Here is a 19685-nt window from a genome sequence, read left to right on the forward strand (position 1 = left end):
ACATTTGGATCTACTCAACTAATTCTTTGTCAGTCTATAAAAGCAAATCAGTAATGTTTGCCCCTTTCCTCTTCAGGCTGTCTCTGGGCATAGAATTTTAGATCAGATGTCCCTGCAGTAGACTTTTGCACATTTGCTGGCTTATGCGATTTTGTTTTTGATGTTTCCCTTGCTACAAGACCACCTCGAACTCTTATCACAGTGTTCTGCATTTACTGCAGCCTAGAAAATGGGTTCTTTTCTAAAGATCCACTGTCTGAGCTGTACTTTCATTTTGGAGGGGAATTAGGTTCTGTTCTTTTCCTATTTTGGTTCTGTTTGGAGATTTAGAAAAATGTTTTTTAGGAATTTACCTCTATATGTTAAATTCCTAACCCTTTGATTTTAACATTGTGCTCTTGTTTACAGTGGCCTAACATTTATTTAATTGTCTGTTTAGAGGTACTGTTTTTGTTTTAACCGATGTTTTTTCCATTAGGGGAATTCTTCTCTCATGGTCACTTTTTTTCATGTCCTAACAACTTATGGAGTTGTCGCTTACCTACCATACAAGTAACTCATTGAAGGCATATAACTTGATGATTCCGGTAAATTTAAAGAGTTTTATAGCCATCACCGCTGTCCAGTTTTATAACCAAAATGTTTACTCCAGAACATTCCCATGTGTGGTCTCTCAGATTTCTTACTGTCTTGTGCTTTAATAACTCAGTAACATTTGAGTGATCCCTGTGTTTTATATTTTCTTGTTTTAAAAGAAGCCCTAACTTTTTCTTTCATATAAAAATATTACTTTTTTTTTTTTTAAAGAGAATGAGTGAGAGCAGGGGGAGGGGCAGAGGGAGAGGGAGAGAAAGAATCTTAAGCAGGCTCCACGCCCAGCTCAGAGCCCGAGGCAGGGCTTGATCTCATGGCCCTGAGATCATGACCTGAACAGAAATCAGCAGTCAGACGCTCAACTGACTGAGCCACCCAGGTGCCCCTAAAAATACTACTTTTTACCACACATCTAACAAGACTGTTTTCCAGTTTTCTTTTTTTAAAAGGTGGTTGACTTTGTGCTGTTAACTTCCATTTCCTGCGTCCCAAAGGCAAGCATTGCGCAGTGAATCAGCTCACGGTCATGCCGTGGATCTCCGTTTCTCTGACCTATTCCTGCTATCCTTTGGGAAGCTGGGGTACCTGTTACACCTTCTGTCTTCCCCTGATGTGTTGCTTCTCTTCCTTTGACTTTAACTTTTTGTTATTTCTTCTCTGTTTTTCTTTTTTTTATCTTACCCAAAGCCAAACTTGTTGGAGAGGGCAGATCGGACCTCGTCTTGGTCAGTGGACAGGAAACCATTATGTTTTCTTTCCCCTACATCAAGCCCTCTCCCCTGCCCAGTGTTTGGTACTTCAGTAGTAGACCAGGTCAGAGGATCTCAGTGGTCCTTCTGTTCCAAACAGCCCACTTAACTTTACTTCCCAGAGCAGTGGTGAGCTTGTCTTTGTCTGAGGTTAAACTTTGCTCTAACTTTGGAAGGGCTGCTGAAAATAAGACTGGAAAGCAGACATCACATATATCTTGTTAAAAGAGTAAGTAAAGAGTGCCCCAGAAGAAAGACTCTCCTAAGAATAGTGTAATTATGCCATTGCACCATGACCTACAGACCCAAGTAAACTACTAATAAGATCACCTTCCATTTTTAGAGCCTTGTACGTTAGATTATATTTAGAGCCTGTGCATATCATAACAGTCGTCACGACAATGTGGAATGGGAAAAAAAACCCCACCAGGCATTAATATCTCTTTCTCCTCTGCCACTTACTGCTGTTTGACGCCGAGCAAGTCAGTTTTGCAGGGTCTCAGGTACCTCTGAGAAATGGGAATGATACTACTTCACAGAATGTGGTGAGGATTGAATTAAATAACATGTTATGCCCCCCTTCTCAAAATGATTGTGTATCCCCCGTCGACACAGGGTTCTGTGCTAGGAGATGGACAAAGCCATAGGATAAAGGAGCCATCTCTTCCCAGAATGTCAATTCAACTTGGAAATTGGTTGGGGGTGGGTATCGTCTTGTTTGAAGAAGAGCAGATCTATTATGGGAGCTCCACCTCAGTTCTTTTGTTGAAAAAGATTTCATTTAAGAGAGAGAGAGAGAGAGAGCATGAGCAGGGGCAGAGGGGAGGAAGGGCAGAGAGAGAGAAAGCAGACTCCCCACTGAGCAGGAAGCCTGATGGTGGACTCGATCAAGGACCCCGGGATCATCACCTGAGCCAAAGGCAGACGCTTAACTGACTGAGCCATCCAGGTGCCTTGCCACCTTAATTCTTAAGGAAAAACTCAGTACAGTAAAGAAATGGCATGCTTGGGTCAGCCAGCTCAGTCCTGTCCTTGGAACCTCTGGTATTACGGCTTTGCCATTAGGAGTGTTGCCATGGAAAAGTTCGAGAAACACTGATACCTGTAATAGTTTACCACAGTTCATGCCGGTATAGCACAGTCTTAGTTAATCCTTGTTTTAGAAAGTATGCAGCCACATTCCCCAGCATATACTTGACATCTCCTCTTAAGCACAGCTAACGCTGGGCTCCACATCTTCCCTACAAACCTGATTCTCAACCCACATCCCCCACTGAGTTCTCAACACCACTGTCCATTCAGCTGTTCATCTGGGTCCAAGCGACCATCATCTCTTGCCTAGACTGGGAAGCCCCTAGAACCCGCCCTCCTCCAATGCATCCTCCACGGTGAAGTGGAAATGGTTTATTCCCATTGTCCTTAGAACAATGTGGTCTGTGAGGCCCTGCCGGGCCCAGCCCCCATCCCTCTGGCCACATCTCGAGTCCTTCTCCATCTGGTGTTGGTGGCTGTAGTGACACTGGGGGCTCTCTCTCACCAAGGACACCATGACAACTCCATCCGGAGTCACTGCCCTGTTTGCTACGTCTGGAGTGTCTCCCTCAGCCCCTACCTGACTGTCCTTGAGGTAATACATATTCATCTCTCAAACTCAAACTTGTGGGTCCCCTCCTCAGAAAAGCTTTTTCTCATGACGCTGTAGGGGAGATTACTGATCACATGTCTGGTAGAACATGGCCTTTTTCTTTTTTTTTTTTTTTTTTTTTTTAAGATTTTATTTATTTATTTGACAGAGATCACAAGTAGGCATAGAGGCAAGCAGAGAGAGAAAGAGAGAAGCAGGTTCCCCACTGAGCAGAGCCCAAGGCAGAGGCTTAACCCACTGAGCCACCCAGGTGCCCCTGAACATGTCCCTTTCTTTTAGCAGGATTTACCTGGATTTGTCATCACACGTTAGCTAACACTGTTTGACGGCTGTCTGAACCACATATCAGTCTGTCAGCTCTGCGAGAGTAGGGGCTGTCAGAGTGCCTTTCGCCATGGGCAGGGGGTCTGTCCTTGTTGGACAAGTGTGGGGAGCCCGCGGGGGTCCGCATGGCTGAGTGGCTGGCCCGGGAGCGCCCACGTTCTGCTGAAACTTGCCATTTCCGGCTGCCAAGCCCGTGGCTTTGCCCAACTTGCTGTGGATTCTTCCTCCAGTGCTGGGCCTTAGGTCTTCCCACTTCTGTCTGTGGCTCTTGACAAGCCCCTGAGAAACCTCATTTTGATTAAGGGAAATCCATCCAATCTGTGATTCAATGCAGGATTGGCAAAGCACCTCCTCTGTGTGCTTTCTGGGTGGCTTAATGCCACCTACAAGATCTGTTAGCAAAGTCCTTGCTTAAAAATCCCTGCTTCACTTTGCCTGTCCAGTCTCTTCCTACTGTGCCACCAAACCCATCTTTGCTTAAACATGTTACAGGATTTGTGTCCCCCTTGGTGCTTACAGTTGCTGGTCCCTCCGCTTCCAAGAATGAAGAGGTAGACAGGATGAAGGGTGGCAGGCAGCAAAGCAAACTTACTGAGCAGGCATCTAAAGTTCCTGGAGAGGGAGGGGGCCAGAGCGGGCTGCCCTCAGAGTTTCCAAGTTTAGCGGGTTTTGTGAGCTCTTTCATGGAACCGTCTTCAGCAATCGGTGTGCTGAGTCGTGCCAACAAGGGCTTTGGTCACATATCTGTGTACCTATTAGGTTAATGCTCTGTGCTGATGCTCTTTCTTTGCTGACATCTGGGGGCTTAGGTCTTAGCTGCCCCTTGCCTGTGATATTGACAAATGCTTTGTGGTTCATTGCCTTCTTGGAGGACGTTTTGCAGCCGTCATTTCTGCAAAGGCAGCAGAGCAGAAAGTCGCTGAGTTCCTGTCCAAGCTGCACATCAGGATGTTAGTGCTGTTTGATCTTAGCTGTCCTGACTCCATATTTTCTTCTTTTTTCTTTTTTATTTTAAATTAATTTATTTATTTTCAGAAAAACAGTATCCATTATTTTTTCACCACACCCAGTGCTCCATGCAGTCTGTGCCCTCTCTAATACCCACCACCTGGTACCCCAAACTCCCACCCCCCCCGCCCCTTCAAACCCCTCAGATTGTTTTTCAGAGTCCATAGTCTCTCATGATTCACCTCCCCTTCCAATTTCCCCCAACTCCCTTCTCCTCTCTAACACCCCTTGTCCTCCATGCTATTTGTTATGCTCCACAAATAAGTGAAACCATATGATAATTGACTCTCTCTGCTTGACTGATTTCACTCAGCATAATCTCTTCCAGTCCCGTCCATGTTGCTGCAAAAGTTGGGTATTCATCCTTTCTGATCGAGGCATAATACTCCATAGTGTATATGGACCACATCTTCCTTATCCATTCATCCGTTGAAGGGCATCTTCTCTCTCTCTCTCTTTTTTTTCTTTTTCTTTTCTTTTGTCTCTAGTTTGGGTGGGGAATCCTGATTGCTCAGAAGTGTTCCAGGGTGCACCTTGACTGCACCACAGTTGATACATCCAGCTACATCTGTTCAGTCATCTCCCACCAAAATGACTAGGAGGAGGAATGCCCAACAGAAGAAAAATACAGAGGATGGGCCTTCTGCAACAGAGCTAACGGCTATCGACATAGACAATATGTCGGAAAGAGAATTCAGGCTAACAATTATCCAGGCAATAGCAAGGTTGGAGAAAGCCATCGATGACCAAACGGAATTGATTAGGGCCGAACTGAAAGCGACCAGACAGGATGTTCACAATGTTAGGGCGGAGCTTAAAGCTACCAGGGAGGAGGTTCAAAATCAAAAGCTTCTGACTCCATATTTTCTTGTTGGGGACCCTGACCGTGAGTCCCTAACTGCCCACCCCTCTGAAAGCAGACAGAACTTTATAAAAGACTGCAAGCAGTTCTCTCTCCCTTCTCTGGGCGTTCCTCTTCTGCACAGAGGACAGCCTTCTGCCCTCCTGCCCCCCACCATGTCATGTCATTTGGTACATTTAGTATGAATCCTAAAACTCCTACAGCCCCCCGCCCAAGCACCATTCCAGTGATTCCCACACCCACCTTCACGGTTCGACCTCCGTATAACCCGTCTGACCGCACTTCTGTGGGTGTATGTATATGTATCCGTTTTACTATTAATGTGTTCTCAGGAAGCTCTGTGGGAGAGCAGCCCAACCTCAGATTTATTTGGCTGCCTCACACCACTGAATTCATTATAAGTTAAGAGAGAGTTAGAATATTTTTTAAAATAGTAAGTCCCCAAAATATATAAAATGCGATTTTCAACCTTGATATGACTGAGAAGAACCCAGAGTTTTTCACGACAATATAGATGTCCAGGTCCCAGCCTGGACTTGACTAAATCAGAGAAGCTGGGGCTGAGGCATCAGTGTTTTCTCAGACCGGCAAAGTGACTTGACCAAGGTCACTCAGCTAGTCCCTGTTTCCTCGCTTGCTTTCTAGTGCTCACTTGTATTTTTCGGACTAAATTCTCCTGAGGGGTGTGTGTGTGTGTGTGTGTGTAATCTGTGTTTGAATTTGTCTGCATAAAAGTTTCTTTATTTTATAAATGGCTCCCCCTCCCCAGAATAGCCGTGCATGCAAAGCATGTGGAGATTTTCAAGCTGACAAAAGCAACCAAAATAATCTGTCCCCTCCTGTTCACGTGGAAACAAATGTCAGCCGTTGGGGTGGCTCTCTCACACTCACTTCCGTGGGCTCTGCTGACTTCCTCCACCTTACCTCGAGCCACAGGCCTGCCCTTGGTGCTGCCACTCACTTTTCCACTCCTGGGCTCTGTTTTCACTCAAGTCACCCTCTGTCATGGCCCCTGGGCTGAGAGAAGCCCCCCTCTCCCCTTCTCCAGCACCACCTGCCTGAGCATTTGGCTCAGAGGCACAGCTGGGTCCCCGTGGAGGTGCATTTCATAACTGGGGAGCTCACCCCTGACTTGTCTGCTCGGCTTTGGACCCCAAGAGAGGAAAGCAGTGGACGCCTGTCCCACGGGGGTCCCCAACTCCCTGCCCCAACCCCTCATCTCTCAATCCAGAGAGCTTTGTGGGAGATATTTGCATACCATTTTTTTTTAATAGCTGGGAAGCAACATAATCCTCCGTGAGACCCGATCTATGCGAACGACATAATTAAATGCCACTTACAAGGGAATGGCAGACTCAGGATGCTTTGCGGAGATTGGAGTTAGCACTTGCTCGGTTGAATCCCGGCGGCTCTTGTCGTTAGTTCTGTTACACTGACAAGTTGTTGAATTTCTCGGGGCTGTGGTTTACTCCGCCATCAGGCGGGGTGAGATGAAATGAGACAGAAGCGTCTGCCTTATAGGTAGTTTGAAGATCATTTTGAAGATTAAAAGAAATAATCTGATGAAAATGGGTATGGGATTTCATTAACATTAATAACATGTAATTTACCGAAGACTTTTCTGTGTGTTACTTTGTAATACATGTTAACATGTGATTCCTTTGCAAAGCTCTTGGTTGCCGACTCACACCTGCTTCTCTGTGTTTTGCTTGTAGCCCTGGAAAGGAAAATATCAATGAGGCAAAGCAGAGAGGAGCTGATAAAACGAGGGGTCCTGAAGGAAATCTATGATAAAGGTAAGGGGGACTGGCCCCTCCGCAGGGCCCGGAAAGCTGTGTGTGGAGTGTGTGTGCACGTTTCTTGGAATTGGATTCTGTTTTCCGCATCACCTTCTCAGGATTTGAACCTTTAAAACTCCAGACAGTTTTGGAGAGAGGAGAATTTTGCAGACCATGCCAAAGCTGTGGGTGTCCTTTTAGAAGAGAGAAATCAAGCTCCTTTCTTCCCAGTCTTGGAATCAGACCACAGGGGGCAGTGTGGAGTTGGGGAGCTGCAGGAACAGTGTGCGGGTCCTGGTCGGGAGCCTGTTCGTGTTCAAGTACACACAGCTGGGGCCAAGTTAATGGCCCAGTCTCTTTCTGGCACTGGGGGCTCCCAAAACAAAGGTTAAAAATCTACAGGCATCTGGAATTTCCTTAACAGATTTTTTTTTCTGGCCTTCTGTCTCCCCACAATAAAAGAAGTCAACATGGAGGAAGCTATAAAATAGAACTGTGCACATAAGATATTTCAAATGGTAGCATTGACTGGGAAGCTGCAGATGGTTTGTGAAAATGTCCACCAGTGAATGGATGCTCTGTTTGAATGCTCTGTCTTTTGCTTATTGAACTACTCTTTAAGTACAAACGTGCACAGAGGTTTCAATAGTAGATTAAGTATTCTTCATTTTTGTTTTTTAAGAGTTTCGATGTTTTATTTTTTTATTTTTAAAAACTATTTATTTGGGAGAGAGGGAGAGAGAGCACGAGAGGAGAGAGGTCAGTGGGAGAAGCAGACTCCCCGCCGAGCAGGGAGCTTGATGTGGGACTCGATCCCACGACTCGAGGATCATGACCTGAACTGAAGGCAGTCACTTAACCAACGGAGCCACTCAGGTGCCCGAGAGTTTTGCTGTTTTGAATTAGGCTTTCTCTCCTTCCTGCTCTCCCCAGCTACCCTCTCCCCCCTCTCCCCTCCCCTCCCCCCTGCACTCTTCTCTCCTTCTCTTTCTGCTCTCCCCCTCCTCTTTGCTCCACTTCCTTCCCCCTCCCTCTCTCCTCCCCCCTCCTCTTCCCTCTCCTTCCCCCCCTTCCCCACTCCTCCCCCCTCCCCTCCTCTCCCCCCTTCCCTCTTTCCCTTCCAGTGTGCAGGTTAAGGCCCTCTATGAACTGACACACTGTCCTCGTCCATCTTGATGCAGTTGCCACCAGTAATTGTCTGTTTCAAGTCTTACCGTTCTGGGAAGCGGGTGTTATTCGCTGGCCAGGTGATGAAAGCACGTATTCTACTGTAAAGATTCATCGTGCCAGTTCAGGCAACCCTGTCATTCTGCGTTGACCACGTTTCTGGGAATCTTCTGCAGGCCTGACTTGTAGTCTGATAGAAAAAGGCAGGCTGGGGGTGCCTGGGTGGCTCAGTGGGTTAAAGCCTCCGCCTTCGGCTCAGGTCATGATCTCAGCGTCCTGGGATCGAGCCCTCCATCGGGCTCTCTGCTCAGCGGGGAGCCTGCTTCCCTTCCTTTCTCTCTGCCTGTCTCTCTGCCTACTTGTGTTCTCTATCAAATAAATACATAAAATCTAAAAAGAAAGAAAGAAGGAAAGGAAACGAAAAAGAAATGAGGAAGGCAGGCTGTGTTTCTTACTTGGGTATCCCCCACCCCCCAGGTTCCGCCGCTATCAGCGACTTGGTCCTTAAGCCTGGGGCACGTGTATCCATTCCTGTCACGGGCCTTCCGGCGGGCACTCCTCAAGGACATTTTCTTAGCTCTGATGTCCACCCCAAGGCGGAAGAGGCCCTGCCCTGCCCTACGTGGCAGGGATGCTGGAGGGATGGCGTGAAGTTGTGCTATTTGGGACTACCGGCTAGAACTCGCAGGGCCCCCTGAGGCCAAGAAATCCCTTCCGTGAGCCCCTTCCTCCTTCCACCTGGGTAAGGCCTTTCCAGATTAGCATTCTTTGGTTGATTAAACTCCTCCGGGAAGAGGTGTCCACAACATCATCCCATTTCTCCCATGTCTTGCTTTCTATCCAAGCCCCAGACCTCCCCTGCATGGACCTGAAGTCTTCCCGCCTCCTCCTTAGCACGGCAGAGGTGGTCGGTGTCCCACTGCGGATATCAGACTGCGTAGTAAGCATCTACTTGCTCCCATCACGTTTAAAGCCTGCTCTGATCCAGTGAAACGATCTCTTCCCCCTCCCTCCTGTCTTCTTGCAACCTTTCTAGCTCTTACTCTAAACCTTCTGGAACATTCTAGAAAACCCATTTGACCATAGCATTTATTATTCCCATTCCAGCTCATAACTGGGTTGAGGTCAGGATTGTCCAAGTAGCTCCTGACTTACCCAGAGAAGTCATAGGTTACTAGAGCAAAAGCCTCATTTTCTAGAGACAGAAATTGGGAGGACGGGGCTGCAAACAATTCCCAGCTGCTTTGTTTCGTGCGCTCAGTAACTGGCTGGGGACGAAGGGACAAGTTGAGCCCCCACTTGTCACCACATTCCCGGACTTCCTTGTCTTTTTGCTGTCACTCTCTGTGCTTTTCTGCTCAGTTGTCGGCCGCCTTTCCTTGCTAGTAACTCTCCTCCAGAACACGGTCCCCAGAGGCTCCTGCCGGGTCTCCCCAGCCTCACGTAATGCTTCAGATAGAGAAGCCTCGCAAAAATGTTTGTTGTTTGATGATGGGAAGAGGAGAAGAAGCGAGGGACCAAAATCAGAAATCCATTACACAGAGCGCTCGCAGAACTTTGTATTGGCTACGGGCTTTTCTGATAGAAAGCATACATTTGAGGGGCGCCTGGGTGGCTCTGTCAGTTAAGCGTCCGACTCTTGATTTCAGCCCAGGTCACAGTCTCAGGGTCTTGGGACCAAGATGCTCAACAGGGAGTCTGCTTGAGATTCTCTCTCTCCTTCCTCCCCCCTGGCTCATGCATTCTCGCTCACTCTCCCTCTCTCTCTAAAATAAATTTTTAAGAAAGCACCCATTTGTACCATTTTGGATATTAATCATGTTACCTTATATCAGCTGTGAGGAACATGGGCCCTGGCATCCGATTACTTGGGTTCAATACCAGTTCCACTACAACTAGCTGTGCAACTTCAGTCAGGTTGCTTACCTTCTCTGTGCTTCTGTTTCTTTATCGTAAAGTGTGTTTAATGTCATAATGAGGTTTACACGGGATAACATATGGATGGGTGTTTGCTGGGGCTGAGTAACAGAACAGAAATGTCCTTCCTGGTCTGGAGGCCAGGAGTCCGAGATCATGATGTCAGCAGGATTGATTTCTGGAGAAGTCTCTCTGCTTGGCTTGCAGATGGCTGCCTTCTCGCTGTGTCCACCCATGGTCTTTCCTCCAGGCGCACACACTCCTGGTGTCCCTTCCTCTTCCTAGAAGGACATCGGCCCTATTGGATTGGGGTGCCACCCTTACGAGCTCATTAAACCTTAAATATCTCCTTCGAGGCCCTTCCTCCAAATATAGTCACAATGGCTGGGGGGTGGGATTCAACAGAGGAATTTGGGAAGTGGGGAGGATACAGCTGAGTCCTTAACGACATGTCACAGAGAATAGTGGCTGTCACCCCATAAATTCTCAAGACGTGACAGCACACCCTTATTAGTAGTCATCCTCCGCCTTTACAGGTGTCAAGACCCTTTTCATGCCTCACCCTCACTCAGTGGGCCCAAGAGTTCAGGAGGAACATCACTGCCTACTTTTACCTGAGGTGCGAGGATCTGCGACCCTGTCTTAGCCATGGCCCCCATGGCCCGACCTGAACCCCACCACCACCCCGATTCAGATTCCCTCCTGTACCCTCACTTCGGTTTTCCCGTCCTCCTCCTGCTCCCCTTTCTAGGCCATCTCCCCTCTCACTGTAGCTGGGATTCTGGTGGGTAAAACACATAAAGCACCTGGCAAAGGGACTTTTTCATTGTTTTCCAAGTTGCGTGTTTCCAAAAGACGTTTCAGAGATCCGGAACAATCGTGCCCTGTTGCCTGGCTGGTAATTCCTCATTCTGTGCCTTCCCCAGCCTTAGCACACACAACTGTGATGGCATCAGCCCGCCAGCGTGCTGGAAAGCTGCTTATCTGTAGTAGGTAGCTCTCCTCCTCCAACTTCTTTACGTGATCGATTTTGCATCATAATACCCCACTTGTTCATAGAAAGTATAAAGGTAAACTGTAGGGAGACGAGCTTTATCAATTTGGGCTGGGTGAACTCAGAATTGATGAGATTTTTATTACTCTGACAGTTCTCCTCAAAATTCTTTGTATTTTTCTTAGCAGTTTACAAAGCCCAAACTGGGACATACATTCAAATCAAGCAAAATGAGGGATTGGGTGGAAGAGAAAAGTGAGAAAAGTGTCTATAGGAACAAGGTTGGAAAACCTCATTTAATGAATGCATTAGAAGTAGGGAGCACAAGGCACTGACTAGCTTTTGGGTTTTTTTTTTTTTTTTTTTTTTTTATTGATTTCCGTGTAGAACCCATAATCTTAGAGTCCAGAAGAGCCTTTAGATAAAAGTTTTAAAATCCAAGAAAACAGTTTATTCTCTGGGTATATGGAGACCATGGGAGAATGCAGGACATGTTGAAGACTCCGTAAAAAGAAAACTTTTCATTGTTAGTCATGATGTAGTCGGGACACGAAATCATAAATTATTTTAATCCCATTTTCAAAAGTTGCCAGAATGTGGGTACAGCATGTTTAGGAAGAACACAACGTAAACATTCCTTCATCATCCTAAATTGTAAAAATGTAAAAACCAACTAGTGGTGGAAAATACTCTGTAATTTGATAATTTTATTTTTTTAACTATTTATTTCCCAATCTTGTGGTCTGTGTGCTTCAATCAGAACGTAAGGGTTCTCGTAGACTCACATTCATTTCTTCATTCAACAAATCGGTACTCAGTGCCCTCTCTGTGCCTGGTGGTACCCTAGGTGTTGAGTTACAACAATAACCAAAAGAGCAAAACCTTCACCTTCTCAGAGTTTCTATTCTACTAAAGGAAATGGGAAATAATTAAGCCTGTGACATGTTGTCAAGGAGCGATAAACCCTATGAAGAAAAACAAAGCAGTGGGGTAAAAAAAGACAAAACCATAAGTGGAGCCATGATTTTAGAGAAATGCAATCCTGGAGAACTTCTGGAGGAGGTGATACTTACACAGAAATTAAGTGATCCGTGGCTGAAACGGGGGCATGGGTCCTTTCACTGACTTCCAAAAGAACTTTAACTCAGTGTGTACCTTTTAAATTCAAGCCTCTGTACTGCATTTGCCTCTCTCTCTCAGTTCTCTGCAAATCAGCACATCACCCTCCACCCCTGCTCAGAGCCTGCAATGGCTCCCTATCTCACTAGGAGATACTCCAAGTTCCTGTGACAGCGTGTGAAGCCCTCTGTGATTTTCACTCCAGCCCTTAAGTTTGCTTTGACCTCCCTGGCCATACCTCCTCATAACTTCCTCTTTTTTTTTTTTTTTTTAAGAATTTTACTTATTTATTGGACAGCGCGCGAGAGAGAAAGAATGTACAAGCATGGGGAGCAGCAGAAGGAGAGGGAGAAGTAGGCCCCCCGCTAAGCAGGAAGCCTCATGTGGGGCTCGATCCCAGGACCCTGGGATCATGACCTGAGCTGAAGGCAGACACTTACGAGGGCCACCCAGATGCCCCTCGTAACTTCTTGTCGGTGACATATCTCCAGCTCTGCTTTCCAGCCGTTGAGATTGGCCTTGGCCACTCCCTCTCCTGGAATCCTCTTCCCCCAGATGTCCATCCACACAACTCACTCTCTTTTCTAGTCTTTGCTCCAAGGTCACCTTCTCGATGCGCCTTACCCTGAAACGGCCAGACTTGACATTGCTGCTTCCTTCCGAGTCCTCCGTCCCCTTCCCCAGCTGTTTTCTTTCTTTTTTTAGTTTCTGTCTCTTCTCACCTTCAAACAGGCTCTATAAATTCCCTATTTATTGTGTTACCCTGCCTCTCTCCCGTCTCCCTCCCCCGCTGAAACGGACGCTCCATCACACAGAGTGGGATCTTGGCCTGGTTTGTTCAGGGATGCAGCCCAAGAGCCTCCAACAGTGCCTGAGACAGAGTCGATATTCAGCAAACGTTTACTGAGAGAAGCACTGTGCAAACCAGAGGCTCGCTGTTTATGCGCCTGTGTTGGTGGACTTCCTTGTTCTCTGCTCCCCCCCCCCCCGTTTATTCAGCCGTCATGGGCCATGGAACTTCATTGCCAGTTATTTAAGTAGGCGATATCATTATTATGTGTATGTTTAATTAGACGGATGCTAAATACTCTCCTTTCAAATAGCGGTTTTGAAGTGTTAAGGAGAAAAGTACCCTGAAAACAGTGCGTGGTTTGGCCATTAGTAAAATAGCCATATTTCTCCAAGTTAGCAAGAATCTCAAGAGGTCAGCTGGCAAAGCTATTGTCATTTTTCCACCGTAGAGATTAAGGAGCGGAAGCCCCTTGAGGTTATTGCCTTATCGTTGGATACGTGGCCACCAGCGAGCGTGGATGCTTAAAACCCCTGCTAAGCCTGTGTGTCCTCCATTTGGGATTTATGGGAACACAGGAAACCTTTGTAACATGTTTCCAGTGTGGCTATTGGCATTGTAGCAAATCCACTCCACAAATAAACATAATGCTAGATTTGAAGAATATCAGGGTTAACGGTGGCGATCATGCTGCATCGTCCATAGAGGGTGGGTGTGTGTAATTCACATGGATGTCGATATCAGGGATCAGGAGGGCAGGAGTGGGAAGGGAGACCATCTCTCTGCTGTGGGATGACACGATATCGCCCCTGCCTGGGACTCCGTTCCACACCCTGAAGGGGAGCTGGCACATTCGAGAATTGTAGCTGGGGCCTGGCAGCTCTCGCAGGAGCCTCCTGAGCAGTCCCACTGAGACCCTGGGAAGGAGAGTCCACAGAAGAGGGAAGAAGAGCTGGGAGTGGGTCAGCGTGGAACAGCCTGGGCGCCGGTGAGCAACCTCCCTTTCCACCGCGTGCTGGGAGTTAGAGACCGCATTTCATGGCAAACAGTAAAGTGCACTGAGGTGTGCTTTTTGCCTTAATTGAGTGAGAGCAACATTTTGAAAGGTGTTCTTTTTAATTAGAAGCATGAACAGAAGCTCCCTGAAATGGACAATTCTCTTATGGATGAGGCTGCAGTTTCCTTTCTCTGGCATTCAAGAGAAGAAGAAGAAGTAGGAAAAAAAATTTAAAAAGCTTGATATTTAAATTAAAAGGTCATTCTATTTTAAAAATTAAAATAAATATTCCCCAGGGTATCAGAGGAGACGAACGTAGTAGGCACAGACCTTCTTAAGCCCCGTTGTTTAGCTGGTACCCCCAGTGTGTAGATGTGTAGACTTGTCTAGTCTTTACCGGGCACGATTGCTTTGTCATATGTTTTCTGCTGTTTCTGATGCATTACCTAGAAATGCACTCTTCCGAAAGCTGTGGGATAGAGTAGCTGCGTGGAAATAGAGTGTGTATCTTGAGCATCAGTGATGTCTAGCCACTTCGTGAAGCATCTCGGAGTCTAATACAAGGGATTGCCCTGGTGGGGTAGTTGGAAAGTGCTTTAAACAATAAAGAGAATAAATGAAGTTGTGATCAAAAGTCTCTTAAGCGGAGCACCTGAGTGGCTCCATGGGTTAAGCGTCTGCCTTCGGCTCATGTCATGATCTCAGGGTCCTGGGATCAAGCTCCACGTCAGGTTCCTTGCTCAGCCTGCTTCCCCCTCTCTCTCTCTGCCTGCCTCTCTGCCTACTTGTGATCTCTATGTCAAATAAATAAAAAATCTTTAAAAAAAAAAAAAAGTCTTTTAAGCTACATGGTTTTTTTTTTTTTAAGATTTTATTTATTCATTTGACAGAGACCACAAGTAGGCAGAGAGTCAGACAGAGAGGGAAGCAGGCTCCCCACCAAGCAGAGAGCCCAATGCGGGACTCGATCCCAGGACCCCCCCAAGACCACGACCCAAGCTGAAGGCAGTAGCCCAACCCACTGAGCCACCCAGGCACCCCTACATGGTTCTTTTTAAAAAAAAAATCACCATTCCAAGCCAAACAATAACTGAAATTATTGTTATAGCCGTGAGTGAGCATCCCCAGTCAATTTCCTCCTCTCTTGCGTACTTGTTGGACACCTGTTCTGTTGCAGGCATCATCCTGGGCTCTGGGAATACTAAGCTGGGACAAGCCAGGCCTCCCTAGCTGATGGAACCCACAGTCCTGGGAATTAGGGTTCAGGCACTCTGCAGTTATGACGGGGAAAGTATGGGATGTCGGGGGCACATGGAAGCAGCGCCCACCCAGGCCTGAGGGAGGACTTAGGGAAGGCATCCTACAAGGAGTCGTGTCTCAGAAAATCTGATGTGTGATGAGAATTATCCCAGAGAAGCTAGACAGGTTGGAGGAATGTCAGAAGGGGAAGAACTAGCCCACGTGGAGGCACCGAGTTGGGGAAAAGGAAGAGAGTGTGTGTGTTCAGTGTGTCTCTACGGCGAGAGGGTACTGGGGCGGATCATAGAGGCAGGAAAACTATTCTTGTTGTTTATTCTTTATCGTGAGAGCAGTGACAGGCTGTGGAAGGGTTTTCTGAACGATCAGATTTGCAGCCTCATTGCTCTGGCTACAGAGAAGAACATGGAAGGAGAGGCCAGGACCTGAGTCTGGGAGTTAGGATAGTAGACCATTGATGGGATTCAGTGACATGATGGGGGGGTAGTAGGAACGGCAGGAGGCTGGAGAAAGGACAGACTGGAGAATTAGAGTCAAGAGAGCCCTGGGACTGCTAACATTTGGGGAAGAAGAGGGGAGAGTACAGACATGGCAGATACTCAGGATTCTGGCTTAGGTGACCGGGTGGACAGATAGCGAGGCCGTTCACTGAGCCGATGACTCAAAACAGGTGAGCCCATGGCACAAAACATTGCCATGGTTTGACCACACTGAATGTGAGATACCCAGTTGTCTACACAGACCACTAAGTATACAGATCTGGAGCTCAGGAGAGAGAACTAGGTTGGAAGTGCAGGTCTGGAAGAGCCTTTGTGTAAATGGTCATTAAGCCAACACGAGCGGATGGTAGTTCTCAGAGAGGGTGTAGAATGGGAACCTAAATGGTCCTGATAGAAAACCCCATGGAACTTCACACTAAATGTTCTAGGAGTAAAGCAAAAATGGTCTGGGAAGAGGAAGAAGCCCTCAGAGACTGAGAAGTGGACAGAAAACTAGGAAGTAAACTGGAAATGTGTATCAGAATGGAAGCCAAGACCAGGATCAGTGGTTTGGGGAAAAAGTAGAGTGTCAAATATAGACACATTGTGTGAGATACGGACCAAGAGGTGTCCTTTGGATTATCTGTATGATGCTTCATTGTAGGCTTTTAAATTACCTGTGAAGCCAATGTGTGATCAGCAGGATATAAGTTAAAAGGCTTGGGTTTCAGGTCACAAAGACTTAACTCAAGAAGGGGGAAGCAATAAGCAAATTTAGACCAGTTATCTCTTGTGTTCTCTCCTCTATAGTATTCCAAATGCCTCGTTTCCAAATGCCTCGAGCAACGGTTGGAGTTTCTTTTTTTTCTTTTTCTTCTATTTGATGTCACTTTTTTTAAAATTTATTTTTTTTTTATTTTCGGCATAACAGTATTCATTATTTTTGCACCACACCCAGTGCTCCATGCAATCTGTGCCCTCTATAATACCCACCACCTGGTACCCCAACCTCCCACCCCCCCGCCACTTCAAACCCTCAGATTGTTTTTCAGAGTCCATAGTCTCTCATGGTTCACCTCCCCTTCCAATTTACCCCAACTCCCTTCTCCTCTCCAACTCCCCATGTCCTCCATGATATTTGTTATGCTCCACAAATAAGTGAAGCCATATGATAATTGACTCTCTCTGCTTGACTGATTTCACTCAGCATAATCTCTTCCAGTCCCATCCATGTTGCTACAAAAGTTGGGTATTCGTCCTTTCTGATGGAGGCATAATACTCCATAGTGTATATGGACCACATCTTCCTTATCCATTCGTCTGTTGAAGGGCATCTTGGTTCTTTCCACAGTTTGGCGACTGTGGCCATTGCTGCTATAAACATTGGGGTACAGATGGCCCTTCTTTTCACTACATCTGTATCTTTGGGGTAAATACGGTTAGAGTTTCTCAATGCTTATTTAATATTTATCTCCTGAGTCACTGAGTGAATGAATGACTCTCATATAGTAAAGGCTACTGGCAGGACAGCTCCAGGGTTGGTTAGTTCTTTGGTTCACGAACATGGCTAAGGGATGCCATTGTCAGGCTCCAGCCCTTCATGGTAACAAGACGGCTGCAGGAATCCCGGCATCACATGCACACACCATATCCAGAGGAAGGAGAGAGGGCTATCTCTTGTTGGTATCTCTTTCCAAAAGCAAGCAAACCTTCTCCCCAAAGCTTCTCCACAATCACTCCCATTTTTCATTGAGCAGAATTTTAGGAGATAACCACAAGACGTCTTGTTGCCCTAATTTTGATGGAGGTTTCCATAGCCAAAGTTTTACAGGCAGTCAACTCCCATAGGCTGCTGCCTCGTAGGAGTTATCCTTGGGAGACCCAGCTCACCATACCACCCTTTCCAGCTGCCAGTCCAGGCAGGGAAGGCTACCATGGGCGTGGGGGCATCACGGCCGCCCACCCCCCGTGGCCGCAGCCTAGCATGCTCGCTCACTCGACAGTCCTTGGTCTCCACTGACATTTGCAATGCCAAGGCCAACCAAACTTTGGAGGGCTAGTAGCTAGCCTTCTTTAAGTCAGGAAAGCTCATCATGCTTAGAAAACCCCTCCTGACTTGCTGAGGACTTGGCTAGATTTAGATAGGTAAGCGGGGCTTTTGACGTGAACCCCCATGTAAATATCTTGTAAAACAGCACTCTGCTAGGAGCTCCACACCTAGGATTCTGGTTCCATCCCTCTCGTCTTCCGTGTATACAAGGCACAGGGCAGCTTTCCATCTCCCGGGACTCTGCTTTCAGAATAAAAGCAACCCCAGGACCTTGACTGCCCACACCAGCAAAGCCTTGCTTTCCTTCCTTCCTCGCTTGCGGTGCCCAGTCCTTATCTTGCTTGATTGAAGGCATCTGTTAACCAACCATCGGGGTCCTCCTAGTGTCTCAGGGAATACCCACAGGGTGGCTTGTTCTTCAGCTCCATTCTGCCCTTGCTTGGCCTCTTATAGGGTGGTTGGGAAGATCCCAGGACGGGGTCCGGGTTGACCTTTTAAGCCCTTGCCTGCTCAATAAAATTGGCGGTGCTCTCCACCAGACTTCTGTCCTGTACTGCTTTTCTGCTCTTCTTAGATGCCTGCCTTCCCTTGCCTGCCTCCCCTTCCCTATTCCCTTTCCCCTGAGCCTGGGCTGTCCCTGGTACCCCCCGGGAGAGCGGAGATTCCAGTGTGAGACCTCAGGACTCCGCAGGTGTGCCCGCCGCGTCGCTCTGCTGCTGTCCTCTGCCTGTGCCCTGGAGCACGTCTTCGCTCCCCGGGTCTCTCTTAATTTCTCGGAAGGAAATATTATCCACTAAATTGCCCACTTACCGTGATGTCACCCAGGTTAGCCACACCCTCTCAGCCTCCCAGTTCCAGAAATGTGTCCCCGTTTTCACGTTCATCGGGGCCACGATGGTGATTTTCAAGTCCGTTGTGAGCAGTGCCGTCCAGTAGAATTTTTGGCCGTGACAGAAATGTTCTGTCATCATCTATGTTTGCCATCCCGGCAGCCTGTAGCTAGCCTCACGTGCTTGTTGAGCACCTCAAGTGTGGCTAATGTGACTGAGGGGGTCTGCATTTAAAATTTTATTTAGTTTTAACTAATAAATCACCACCTGAGGCTATGGGAGAACCCAGCTAGAGAAACAGAGTTGCTTACCTCTGTCCCTGTCACTGCTCTCTATCCCCTGACTCTAGCCATTGAGTATTTTTTTTTTTAATCTTGGATACCAGCTTCAGCTGGGCGACCCTAATAACTGTTCAAGGGCCCTAGCACAATGATGCAGGGTGATTCCGTGAGAGTCACATGATCTCATAATCGCACAGGGAGAAGCTGTGACATCCCATTCATTTCATATTTGGTCCCTGCCCCAGTTGCATTTTTTATATTAAAATGCGCAGGAATAGCAAGATGGCAAATCCTCTTCGAACGACAAACCTTGGAGAGGAGTCATCTTTGGAAATCATGGTCAGAGCCTTCATACTTAGGATAGATGATGTAAGAATGATTGGCCTTCGGTGTGATGATGGGGGGACAGGCAGAGCTGTTCCCAGGACGGATGAAAGAAATAGCTCTGGGAAGGAGACACCACTGTTGGGTGCACTGGGGCGTTTGTGGGCCCTGCGAGCAGCCAAGAGTCCACATGAGCGATGATTTGTTGACCCTCGGGTCCAGTAGAGGCAGGAAATGCTGATAAATCCAGCAGAAAACAGCTGCAGGGAAGTGTAGCCGAAACAGGCTCCCCAAGGTCAACGGCATTTTTGTGACAGGAAGTCATTGCACCTCACATATTTAATAGCTTTGGCAAAGGCTTCTTAGTAATGTCAAAATAGGATGTGAAATCCAGAACAGTAGCAATGCTAAAAAAGGTGAGGTGATTCTCCAAACACAAAAACATGGGCCGCTCCATTCCATGTAAGAAATCATCCCAAGTATTGGAGTATCGGCTAAATTCTGATACTGAACTACAACT

General features: G+C 47.2%; 1 protein-coding gene across 10 annotated transcripts in view; it reads left to right on the top strand.

Annotated features, from left to right (window-relative positions):
• The window catches only part of PHACTR1 (phosphatase and actin regulator 1), a 550281-nt gene that overhangs the window by 436930 nt on the left and 93666 nt on the right, over positions 1-19685 (top strand). For all 10 annotated transcript variants that reach the window (XM_045066953.1, XM_013056847.2, XM_045066954.1 and 7 more), the window contains one exon: positions 6898-6978. In XM_045066953.1, coding sequence (XP_044922888.1) covers positions 6898-6978 — 81 coding nt within the window. The remainder of the gene's footprint in view (positions 1-6897; positions 6979-19685) is intronic.

Source organism: Mustela putorius, unplaced genomic scaffold (assembly GCF_011764305.1).
Source record: "Mustela putorius furo isolate JIRA1106 unplaced genomic scaffold, ASM1176430v1.1 tig00003870_pilon_pilon_pilon, whole genome shotgun sequence".
In the NCBI taxonomy this organism is placed as follows: Eukaryota; Metazoa; Chordata; class Mammalia; order Carnivora; family Mustelidae; genus Mustela; species Mustela putorius.